At 44.1% G+C, this 12,883-nt stretch overlaps 1 protein-coding gene across 2 annotated transcripts; it reads right to left on the reverse strand.

The window, feature by feature from the left end:
• Positions 1-837: 837 nt before the first annotated feature.
• On the reverse strand, positions 838-9,022 carry LOC139545085 (phospholipid phosphatase 1-like). Of its 2 annotated transcripts, XM_071352481.1 has the most exons (7): positions 8,854-9,022; positions 8,524-8,691; positions 2,976-3,127; positions 2,528-2,811; positions 2,302-2,359; positions 2,003-2,179; positions 838-1,774 (listed from the first exon to the last, which is right to left on the reverse strand). In XM_071352481.1, exons 2-7 carry the CDS (start codon positions 8,579-8,581, stop codon positions 1,652-1,654), a joined length of 852 nt encoding a protein of 283 aa, XP_071208582.1. In that variant the 5' UTR covers positions 8,582-8,691; positions 8,854-9,022; the 3' UTR covers positions 838-1,651. The 2 variants fall into 2 exon arrangements, with proteins under 2 accessions (XP_071208582.1, XP_071208583.1); XM_071352482.1 differs by lacking the exon at positions 8,854-9,022 and having other exon boundaries at positions 8,524-8,720.
• Positions 9,023-12,883: the final 3,861 nt, after the last annotated feature.

Below are 12,883 nucleotides of genomic sequence, written 5' to 3' on the forward strand. Positions count from 1 at the left end.
CATCTACTGCATCTTGCCATGCCGTTCTGTACCACCACTCATTCATATATCTTTATGTACATATTCTTTATCCCTTTACACTTGTGTGTGTGTATAAGGTAGTAGTTGTGGAATTGTTAGGTTAGATTACTTGTTGGTTATTACTGCATTGTCGGAACTAGAAGCACAAGCATTTCGCTACACTCGCATTAACATCTGCTAACCATGTGTATGTGACTAATAAAATTTGATTTGATTTGATTTGCTTAAGCGGTAATTTACGTAAAACATGTTTTTATCGGACAGCAACTAAGCACCGACAGCAGATGTTAGTTAAGGTGAATTATGGTGCAAGTTACATAAAAATGTGTTTGATTTGAATGTGATTTTGTTCTCATTTGCATGCCCATAGTTTATATGTTACATGCTGACAGTTGAGGACACACCCACATTGGGAAATGGGATGAACAACTGAGAGACAGAACACAAATATTTCCAGACTTGCGGTGAGTAGCCTACGCCTCTAGTCTGTATTGTGGCTTTTGAGCAGTCATTAGGAATATGTTCCTTGTGTTCAGACCTCACCCTGCCTTCCCTCCTGAGCCTCTGCGGCCCAGAGGCCCCACTTAAAGGGTCTCTTTTTGAAATGAGAGTTATGTCAATGGGACATCCTGGTTAATTAAAGGTTGAATAAATAACAAAAAGCAGCCTACCCAGGCTATTTGACAGGTATGGGTTTGGCCTTTCTGTATGGGTAGTTTCTGTCTCTGATGATCTCACAAAAACAATGCACATATTTCTACAGTTTACAAAATGTGTCTCAGACACAGCACTTTTCCTCGTACCAAAGAAGCCAAATGGAATGCCATCTTCCTTTATCTCAGATCACAGATACAGTTTTTACAACAGTACTTCAAAAAAGATGATGATTTCTACTATTGGACACATTTGTTAGGAGTTTGCAGGGAGCTTTGAGCAAGTAGCAGCAACAATCTGGCGAAGGGAGTATTAAAAAATATACACAGTACATAGTACATCATTTCAGATTTCAATAAGTCTCCAGGCTTTCATTTAAGCTTTGGGACAGTAAGGCTTCACAGATGTAAGATTTATTATTGGCCTGGCTGCACACCAGTGGAGGCTGCTGAGGGGAGGATGGCTCATTATAATGGCTGGAATGGAGTGTAATACATGGAATGGAGTGAAGGGTATCAAACACATGAAAACCATTCCAGCCATTATTATGAGCCTTTCTCCCCTCAGCAGCCTCCACTGCTGCACACATGGACACTCTGCTCACTGTAACAACTGGGACTTCATTCATTCATTTCAAACAAAAGCTTCAAACCAATGCAAACACAACAGCTCCAACAAACTCAGACCTCACAGCGTAAATGCAAAGACCAGAAACCCAATCCACGGATCATTAGCTCAACACACCCAACCAAAGGAGACAGCCTAGGCAAGATCATTGGCTCTGAGAGGGCTAGGAGCTGTCTTCAGGGCTCGGGCAAAGTGACCACCACGACAGCCAATGCCAATGAACTGCAATGCATTGAAATAAATAACCATAGTCCTCCATAGCGGATGGCAGGTAGTGGTAGCTAGCTTAGCATGCTACTAGTCCTCCATGCGTTGTCTGCTACAGTAAGTCCATGTTGTGGGCAAAGCTTCAGTCTGTGCTTCCATAGTGGTTCTCATTATCTGGGTTGTCCTGGAGACTGGTTTCGGACGTCTCCTCTTCTATCTCTACTGGATCAACAGGCCTCTTGAAGAAGTCAGACACATAGAACACCTGTGTTGATAGAGCAGAGAACATGATTTGTTTATACAATGGAGACAGAAACTGAGAAAACGACTTATGGTGATACAACCAAGAATGTGTGTGATGTTGTCTCTAAGGGAATGAGAATAAAAGGTTTGTTTGCTAATTCCTTTATGTGTTTATCCTAATTATGCCAGTGCCCTTGGTGGTAGCATGTTCATTGCTGTATTAAACCATAGCCTACAGCTAGCTACCCACCGTGAGTATTGCGACTATCGCCCCCTGCAGGAGGCCAGTAAGTACGTCACTCCAGTGGTGTTTGTAGTCAGAGATGCGCGACAGTCCCACGTAGATGGACATTGCAATCAGGAAAGACTGTATGGTGGGTCTGAGTAGCCTGGCCCACTCTGTCTGCAGTCTGGCCTGGACGTACAGCTACAAGAGGAAAAGAAGAAGGACACCATCAACATCATGAAAGGGAGCTATTGCTCAGGGACGAAGGAACTGTTGTAGCCTCCCTGTATGTACTGTATGTAACAATTATCTACTATACTTACTGCAAGGAACAGCATACAGTACATAGAAAAAGATGAGTGACCAGAAAAGAAGGAAAGTCTGTAAAAACAAAAAGACAAAAGAGATTAGGGAAAGCTACAGCATGGCAAACACCTTTTGAGCTTGCATTTCCCAGTTAAGAGTTTTTCCATTTTGATTTTGTAGCAATGCCTTCTCTTGGGATGTATCCCAGGTTTTGAGATACAACCCTCGGAGCCCTTACTGTACCTGGCCTCATCTACCATATCCTTGTCCCCGGTACAGGTGAAGTTCTCGATGTAGTCTCCGGCCCTGCAGTTGATACGGTCCCACACAGGCTTACACACAGCCAGGAAGTGCGGCCGCAGTCGACCGATTGAGTACTTGGCAATATCCGTCAGTGATTGGCTAGCAGCAGCCCCGAATAGGAAGCTGGCCACTGCTTTATAAATGCGCGCCACGTAGTTAGTCCCCAAGGACGATTTGGTTTTGACACGAGTCATATAGACGCCAAGGCACTCACCACTGACTACCTGTAACAGCAAGAAAGCCATCTTTAACCGAGGTCAATTGAATATGTTAACATATTGTCTCATATAATTGCAGTTTTACCACAAACCTTTAAAACACACATGCCTGATATGTTGATGACATTTTGAAGAGAATATCTGAGAACAGGGCAGAAGTAATGACTTACCACAATCAGTGTGAAAGGGATCATGACTCCCCCCAGTAACTGATAGGATATGGTGTCCTCTTTCAGGGGGTATCTGATGGACTCATCATTACAGAAGAAACCCCTTTTGAAGGGATTGTGCTGAGGGGTGAGGATCGCAAAGGGAAGTCCAACTGGAGAGAGAAAGATAATCAGCAATAGTCTCCTTGTTCAAACTATCTTTTGTAATTCTGTACAACAAGCTTTTGACCAAATTTTTTTATCAAAAGTCACAGGAGAAATGAACTTGCTAGGCAAAACCTGATACAAAACAATAACCAAATAAGACGTGCTTGTTCATGTTTTCACTTGATTTGGTTAGTCCATTTCTCTCCATCCCGCTCACCTTACCAAATAGCCCAGCCATGGCCAAGTTAACAAATGAAGGTAAAAGTCAATATAATGGAGGAGGTAGAGTCTCCTAAATAACTAATAGAGTCCAGGATGTGAGTGGACAGCACATCAACTAACGATAACATGATTTGACAGTTGTCATGGAGATGCTGGCAGCAATACGCTTGACCTCATCTTTACTAGATGCTGTTCTTCCACTAACCTCATTGCAACTCCCCTCCAAGTCTCCGACCACTACCTTGTATCCTTTTCCCTCTCGCTCTCATCCATCACTTCCCACACTGCCCCTACTCGGATGGTATCGCGCCGTCCCAACCTTCGCTCTCTCTCCCCCGCTACTCTCTCCTCTTCCATCCTATCATCTCTTCCCTCTGCTCAAACCTTCTCCAACCTATCTCCTGATTCTGCCTCCTCAACCCTCCTCTCCTCCCTTTCTGCATCCTTTGACTCTCTATGTCCCCTATCCTCCAGGCCGGCTCGGTCCTCCCCTCCTGCTCCGTGGCTCGACGACTCATTGCGAGCTCACAGAACAGGGCTCCGGGCAGCCGAGCGGAAATGGAGGAAAACTCGCCTCCCTGCGGACCTGGCATCCTTTCACTCCCTCCTCTCTACATTTTCCTCTTCTGTCTCTGCTGCTAAAGCCACTTTCTACCACTCTAAATTCCAAGCATCTGCCTCTAACCCTAGGAAGCTCTTTGCCACCTTCTCCTCCCTCCTGAATCCTCCTCCCCCTCCTCCCCCCTCCTCCCTCTCTGCAGATGACTTCGTCAACCATTTTGAAAAGAAGGTCGACGACATCCGATCCTCGTTTGCTAAGTCAAACGACACCGCTGGTTCTGCTCACACTGCCCTACCCTGTGCTCTGACCTCTTTCTCCCCTCTCTCTCCAGATGAAATCTCGCGTCTTGTGACGGCCGGCCGCCCAACAACCTGCCCGCTTGACCCTATCCCCTCCTCTCTTCTCCAGACCATTTCCGGAGACCTTCTCCCTTACCTCACCTCGCTCATCAACTCATCCTTGACCGCTGGCTACGTCCCTTCCGTCTTCAAGAGAGCGAGAGTTGCACCCCTGCTGAAAAAACCTACACTCGATCCCTCCGATGTCAACAACTACAGACCAGTATCCCTTCTTTCTTTTCTCTCCAAAACTCTCGAACGTGCCGTCCTTGGCCAGCTCTCCCGCTATCTCTCTCAGAATGACCTTCTTGATCCAAATCAGTCAGGTTTCAAGACTAGTCATTCAACTGAGACTGCTCTTCTCTGTATCACGGAGGCGCTCCGCACTGCTAAAGCTAACTCTCTCTCCTCTGCTCTCATCCTCCTAGACCTATCGGCTGCCTTCGATACTGTGAACCATCAGATCCTCCTCTCCACCCTCTCCGAGTTGGGCATCTCCGGCGCGGCCCACGCTTGGATTGCGTCCTACCTGACAGGTCGCTCCTACCAGGTGGCGTGGCGAGAATCTGTCTCCTCACCACGTGCTCTCACCACTGGTGTCCCCCAGGGCTCTGTTCTAGGCCCTCTCCTATTCTCGCTATACACCAAGTCACTTGGCTCTGTCATAACCTCACATGGTCTCTCCTATCATTGCTATGCAGACGACACACAATTAATCTTCTCCTTTCCCCCTTCTGATGACCAGGTGGCGAATCGCATCTCTGCATGTCTGGCAGACATATCAGTGTGGATGACGGACCACCACCTCAAGCTGAACCTCGGCAAGACGGAGCTGCTCTTCCTCCCGGGGAAGGACTGCCCGTTCCATGATCTCGCCATCACGGTTGACAACTCCATTGTGTCCTCCTCCCAGAGCGCTAAGAACCTTGGCGTGATCCTGGACAACACCCTGTCGTTCTCAACTAACATCAAGGCGGTGGCCCGTTCCTGTAGGTTCATGCTCTACAACATCCGCAGAGTACGACCCTGCCTCACACAGGAAGCGGCGCAGGTCCTAATCCAGGCACTTGTCATCTCCCGTCTGGATTACTGCAACTCGCTGTTGGCTGGGCTCCCTGCCTGTGCCATTAAACCCCTACAACTCATCCAGAACGCCGCAGCCCGTCTGGTGTTCAACCTTCCCAAGTTCTCTCACGTCACCCCGCTCCTCCGCTCTCTCCACTGGCTTCCAGTTGAAGCTCGCATCCGCTACAAGACCATGGTGCTTGCCTACGGAGCTGTGAGGGGAACGGCACCTCAGTACCTTCAGGCTCTGATCAGGCCCTACACCCAAACAAGGGCACTGCGTTCATCCACCTCTGGCCTGCTCGCCTCCCTACCACTGAGGAAGTACAGTTCCCGCTCAGCCCAGTCAAAACTGTTCGCTGCTCTGGCACCCCAATGGTGGAACAAACTCCCTCACGACGCCAGGACAGCGGAGTCAATCACCACCTTCCGGAGACACCTGAAACCCCACCTCTTCAAGGAATACCTAGGATAGGATAAAGTAATCCTTCTGACCCCCCCCCCCCCTTAAAAGATTTAGATGCACTATTGTAAAGTGGTTGTTCCACTGGATGTCATAAGGTGAATGCACCAATTTGTAAGTCGCTCTGGATAAGAGCGTCTGCTAAATGACTTAAATGTAAATGTAAATGTAATGTCAGTCAGACTCACTCAGGCACACAGTCTAACTGACCTCTAGCAGTTAGGATCACTTTCTCACACTGCTCTGCTCTCATCTGATTTCTATCTCGCTCCTCTTATTCACTGTCCACAACATTAGGCCTTTACCAAGAGAAATATGGAAATCTAGGCCTAACTATCCAATGTGACACCAATGGGATATTACCCATTGGTAACCATTGTCAGAAGCCTGGCATTCTCAACAACACTAACAGAAAGATATAGAATAGTCAGTGGGGGTGCTGCTGTGGCCCAGGAGTGGGGAATGCAGACAATGAAAGCAAATGCTGAAAAATAAGTCCAAAAGAGTAGCAGTAGAATTCCATGTCCTGATATCTCTTTCTGTCTCTCATGGTAAGCCCTCTCTCTCTTGTATCATTCATTTGCACACTGCAGAAGGCAGTACGGCCCACTGTTTCCATCGCACAGCGCATTTCATCAGCTTCTAGGTTTAACACAGTTTGTTGTAAGTTCAAAGTAGGTTTGCTGTTTCTTAAAATATCCTTCTATTCCCACTTCCAAACTTCACAGATACTTAATTTGCTGTTTGAATCACGCAGGTTACACAACCAGCAATTGTTCTAAGCATTAGAGTGTACGTGAATAGGAGTGCTTCAATTAGCTATCTATTCCACCCTCTGGCCAGATTCTGGCCAGTAAGGCACATTCCACTCCGTCGCACTCCGTTGGCAGATTTCAGCCTAAATGAGATAACTAGCAGTCACAGGTCTTTGATTAGAGCTTGTCCTGTTATGTTGGGGGGTATGGACACCATATGCCATCCTTTGTAAAACATTCTGACTGCATCTAATTGATCACAAAGGGTGAAAAAAAATCTAGAACAACTCCAGCATAGAACATTGCTCAAAGGGTTTTAAAAGTGCCTCACTAGCCGCTAACCAAGTCACTTGTAGGCACAGATTTACCATCCTTTTAGCTTCATTTTAAGGACCATGATGTGAAATATAGAGATTTGGCAAAAGGGTAATCACCAAAACACAAGTTTTTAGAGGTTTGAGTTGCTGTCATTCGTTACACAAAATCACAAAATCCTGCAACGTCTTTAGTTACACAGATTTTTTTTTGCAAAAACACAAAACAACTCAAACCTCTAAAAACCTGTGTTTTGGTGATTACCCTTTTGCCAAATCTCTATATTTCACATCATGGTCCTTAAAGGGGTGAAAAAAAATCCAGAACAACTCCAGCATAGAACATTGCTCAAAGGGTTTTAAAAGTGCTACACTAGCCGCTAACCAAGTCAAGCCGATTAGATTGTCAAGCCGATTTAAGTCAAAGCTGTAACTACGCCACTCAGGAACATTCAATGTCGTCTTGATAAGCAACTTCATTGTATATTTGGCCTTGTGTTTTAGGTTATTGTCCTGCTGAAAGGTGAATTTCTCTCCCAGTGTCTGTTGGAAAGCAGACCGAACCAGGTTTTCCTCTGGGATTTTGCCTGTGCTTAGCTGTATTCCGTTTCTTTTCATCATTGAAAAAAACTCCCTTGTCCATGCCGATGACAAGCATACCCATAACATGATGCAGCCACCACCATGCTTGAAAATATGAAGAGTGGTACTCAACGATGTGTTGTGTTGGATTTGCCCCAAGGGGTCTGAATACATTCTGAAGCCACTGTAGGTCATTAAGGGGTCTGAATACATTCTGAAGCCACTGTAGGTCATTAAGGGGTCTGAATACATTCTGAAGCCACTGTAGGTCATTAAGGGGTCTGAATACTTTCTGAAGCCACTGTAGGTCATTAAGGGGTCTGAATACTTTCTGAAGCCACTGTAGGTCATTAAGGGGTCTGAATACATTCTGAAGCCACTGTAGGTCATTAAGGGGTCTGAATACTTTCTGAAGCCACCGTAGTATATTAAGGGGTCTGAATACATTCTGAAGCCACTGTAGGTCATTAAGGGGTCTGAATACTTTCTGAAGCCACTGTGGGTCATTAAGGGGTCTGAATACGACTACTGATAATGGAATGATCATTTTCTGGTTAAATGTAATAACTGGATTCAAGATTTACCCCTCCGACTCGCTTGTTTAATACACAACCAGAAGGTTATATTCAAATAAACTGTGCGGGTCTGAATGATCTCATACAATATAGGTTATAGGTATCGTTTCCCCAGAAAAACGGAGGTGGTGACTTTCCTCTGCATGCTATGTTAGGTTATAAGCTAAGTTTCAGCCTAGCTAAAACTAGAGCAAAGAGTTTTTTCCTGGTCAAGAAAAACTCCTGGTTATTATATTAAACAGTCTTACTGTGTGTTGTCTTGTATGCTATTATAACAGTGGTACTGACAACAGCAGTGTAGCCTATCTCTAGTGGATGAGAAATGGAATGAATCAGCAGCGAAATAGGACACCCATTCATTCAGACTTAGCAAAGCATATTTGCAATAAAGTTGTAATAAAAAGATACCTCAATGGGACTGGTGTTTAGGCTGCAGTTGGCTAGTGCAGAATAACTTCTCACAGAAAAGGGAACTATAGGCCATGACACTGCCAACAACAACTGTATAGTACGTAGGCTACATACCGAGGAAAAGGCAGGTAACGTCGAGAAGGACGAGTGGGATTCTGCCAGTTTCAAACATGTTGCGTCTCGGGACTTCTGTCTGACAAATCCGTAAACTCGTGAGCGTTCGGCTGCTGTCGGCTTTCTTCCGGCGAGATGAGAGACAGTCTATCTGTCGAACATGCCTGGCTATTTGTAGAAAACAATTCAAAACTTCGTTTTTAATATTGTAGGTCTTAGCCTAAACCAAAAAAATAGGTAAAACAAAACTGTTTCTGTTATCCCAGGGGAAACCGTAGACAGTCTAGTTTATGAACTACTCCTAAAACCTTTACGTTTTCAATCCCTTACCCTTTAAAATTGTCACAGCCCAACTTCATAATAAACAGATTTTTCAGCGAAAGAAGCTCATAATCTTCTGGCCCGTCTCGTACGATGCTCCGGAAATAACATAGACAGGCCTCCAGTTGTGGTAATGATAGGCCTCCAGCTGTTGTATTGCTAGTGAAATACAACAGCCGTCGCCCGATGCTCGACTCGCTCCATCCCCTCCCCTTTGCTATGGAAAGTTGAGGTAACGTCACTCTTGCTGTTATTGGAAACTCCACGGCTAGAGGGTGGGAAAAGTGTTCAATGGAACAGCACCCAACATGATCAATTAATTTACTCTGATTATGTTGAACAATTCTTAATAGAAGGATGATGATAACAGAGGTGTACATTTTTTCCATACATTTTTACAGGGGCGCAAGTTTCACTGGGGACGGGGTACATGTCCCCCCCACATTCTAAAATTGCATTTTTGTCCCCCCCACTTTTATCATTGGAATGTGACAGTGGCAACCCATCATTCAGGGCCCCACCTTTTTCTCCCTGTTTTGCATGCTATTTTGACGTTAATATGTGTCACATATCAGTTTGCAAACAATGTAAAAAATAAAATAAAAATAAAGTTAATAAAGCTGCATACAAACGTGGTCTCTTTTTTGCTTTCTTGAGTAAGTCAACTCCAAAATGCAGGTGTTTCAGCCTAGCTCAGTGCTTTCTGTGGTGTTAGGCCAGCCAGCGGAAAATATGGAGCGTAGGTGTTGGAAATGTTCTCTGGTTGCGCCGTGATTGGGTAATGTTCTCTAGTTGCGACGGGATTGGCCCAGTGTTCTGTCACTCATGGGGACACTACATCACCGCCAAATCTAAGGGTAGAGCTCGACAATTCAAGCCTATTGGATGCTGCCATAGAGTTACATTAGAAGCGCCCATCCAAGAAGGCTCAAGGTCATTGGCCACAGATAAAATGACATCAAATCACCTTATATCTACAGTAGCTTTGATTGGACTGTCATACTATCAAAATCTTAGCTAGCAAGCTTGCATTCATCATTATGAATCAAGTCGACAATCTACTGGCAAATGCTTTTTAATCCTTGTCATATGAAGATAAATAATGAAGCGAAATTATTGATAAAACGTATCGGTGCTCATCGGCCATTGGACATAAACATTGGAAATCGCAAATTCAACAATGAGTGGTTTGCAAAGCGATCACTAGCCTGCTATACAGTGGAGTGGGTTTGTGGTTCCAAGTCTGGGTTTAAGGGTGTCTTTTCCAAGATTGAAAACATAAATATTCAACATTGGCCATGCTGAAGTCAACACAGCATGACTTCTGCTGCACTCAAAACAACTGTAAACTCACAACTGGGAAATCTGACTTCAGTGAGTTTAAGATACATGAAAACTCTGAAAAAAACTAGCTCTGACTGGGAAAATACATTTTGAATGGTCATTATTCTGCCCTTGAATTGCGTTCCCATGCAAAACTAGACAGATAGCTAACAACTAAGTCTTCAATAAAACTCCCAAGGCATTACTTTTCTTGGATTAATATATTGAAAACGTTTATGTTGTGAAACTGCAAAATACAGAAAAGAATATACTTTAGTATATTTAGTATATAAGACCTCCTCCATTCCTGCCATTATTGAAAGAGATCGTGATACCTCACATCTCAAAATAGGGTTACTTAATGTTAGATCCCTCACTTCAAAGGCAGTTATAGTCAATGAACTAATCACTGATCATAATCTTGATGTGATTGGCCTGACTGAAACATGGCTTAAGCCTGATGAATTTACTGTGTTAAATGAGGCCTCACCTCCTGGTTACACTAGTGACCATATCCCCCGTGCATCCCGCAAAGGCGGAGGTGTTTCTAACATTTACGATAGCAAATTTCAATTTACAAAAAAAAAAATGACGTTTTCGTCTTTTGAGCTTCTAGTCATGAAATCTATGCAGCCTACTCAATCACTTTTTATAGCTACTGTTTATAGGCCTCCTGGGCCATATACAGCGTTCCTCTCTGAGTTCCCTGAATTCCTATCAGACCTTGTAGTCATAGCAGACCATATTTTAATTTTTGGTGATTTTAATATTCATATGGAGAAGTCCACAGACCCACTCCAAAAGTCTTTCGGAGCCATCATCGACTCAGTGGGTTTTGTCCAACATGTCTCTGGACCTACTCACTGCCACAGTCATACTCTGGACCTAGTTTTGTCCCATGGAATAAATGTTGTAGATCTTAATGTTTTTCCTCATAATCCTGGACTGTCGGACCACCATTTTATTACGTTTGCAATCGCAACAAATAATCTGCTCAGACCCCAACCAAGGAGCATCAAAAGTCATGCTATAAATTCTCTGACGACACAAAAATTCCTTGACGCCCTTCCAGACTCCTTCTGCCTACCCAAGGACGTCAGAAGACAAAAATCAGTTAACCACCTAACTGAGGAACTCAATTTAACCTTGCGCAATACCCTAGATGCAGTTGCACCCCTAAAAACGAAAAACATTTGTCATAAGAAACTAGCTCCCTGGTATACAGAAAATACCCGAGCTTTGAAGCAAGCTTCCAGAAAATTGGAACGGAAATGGCGCCACACCAAACTGGAAGTCTTCCGACTAGCTTGGAAAGACAGTACCGTGCAGTACCGAAGAGCCCTCACTGCTGCTCAATCATCCTACTTTTCCAACTTAATTGAGGAAAATAAGAACAATCCAAAATTTCTTTTTGATACTGTTGCAAAGCTAACTAAAAAGCAGCATTCCCCAAGAGAGGATGGCTTTCACTTCAGCAGTAATAAATTCATGAACTTCTTTGAGGAAAAAATCATGATCATTAGAAAGCAAATTACGGACTCCTCTTTAAATCTGCATATTCCTCCAGGGCTTAGCTGTCCTGGATCTGCACAGCTCTGCCAGGGCCTGGGATCGGGAGAGACACTTAAGTGTTTTAGTACTATATCTCTTGACACAATGATGAAAATAATCATGGCCTCTAAACCTTCAAGCTGCATACTGGATCCTATTCCTACTAAACTACTGAAAGAGCTGCTTCCTGTGCTTGGCCCTCCTATGTTGAACATAATAAACGGCTCTCTATCCACCGGATGTGTACCAAACTCACTAAAAGTGGCAGTAATAAAGCCTCTCTTGAAAAAGCCAAACCTTGACCCGGAAAATATAAAAAACTATCGGCCTATATCGAATCTTCCATTCCTCTCAACATTTTTAGAAAAAGCTGTTGCGCTACAACTCACTGCCTTCCTGAAGACAAACAATGTATACGAAATGCTTCAGTCTGGTTTTAGACCCCATCATAGCACTGAGACTGCACTTGTGAAGGTGGTAAATGACCTTTTAATGGCGTCAGACCGAGGCTCTGCATCTGTCCTCGTGCTACTAGACCTTAGTGCTGCCTTTGACACCATCGATCACCACATTCTTTTGGAGAGACTGGAAAACCAAATTGGTCTACACGGACAAGTTCTGGCCTGGTTTAGATCTTACCTGTCGGAAAGATATCAGTTTGTCTCTGTGAATGGTTTGTCCTCTGACAAATCAACTGTACATTTCGGTGTTCCACAAGGTTCCGTTTTAGGACCACTATTGTTTTCACTATATATTTTACCTCTTGGGGATGTTATTCGAAAACATAATGTTAACTTTCACTGCTATGCGGATGACACACAGCTGTATATTTCAATGAAACATGGTGAAGCCCCAAAATTGCCCTCGCTAGAAGCCTGTGTTTCAGACATAAGGAAGTGGATGGCTGCAAACTTTCTACTTTTAAACTCGGACAAAACAGAGATGCTTGTTCTAGGTCCCAAGAAACAAAGAGATCTTCTGTTAAATCTGACAATTAATCTTGATTGTTGTAAAGTCGTCTCAAATAAAACTGTGAAGGACCTCGGCGTTACTCTTGACCCCGATCTCTCTTTTGACGAACATATCAAGACTGTTTCAAGGACAGCTTTTTTCCATCTACGTAACATTGCAAAAATCAGACATTTTCTGTCCAAAAATGATGCAG

Source organism: Salvelinus alpinus, chromosome 19 (genome assembly GCF_045679555.1).
Source record: "Salvelinus alpinus chromosome 19, SLU_Salpinus.1, whole genome shotgun sequence".
Lineage (NCBI taxonomy): Eukaryota > Metazoa > Chordata > Actinopteri > Salmoniformes > Salmonidae > Salvelinus > Salvelinus alpinus.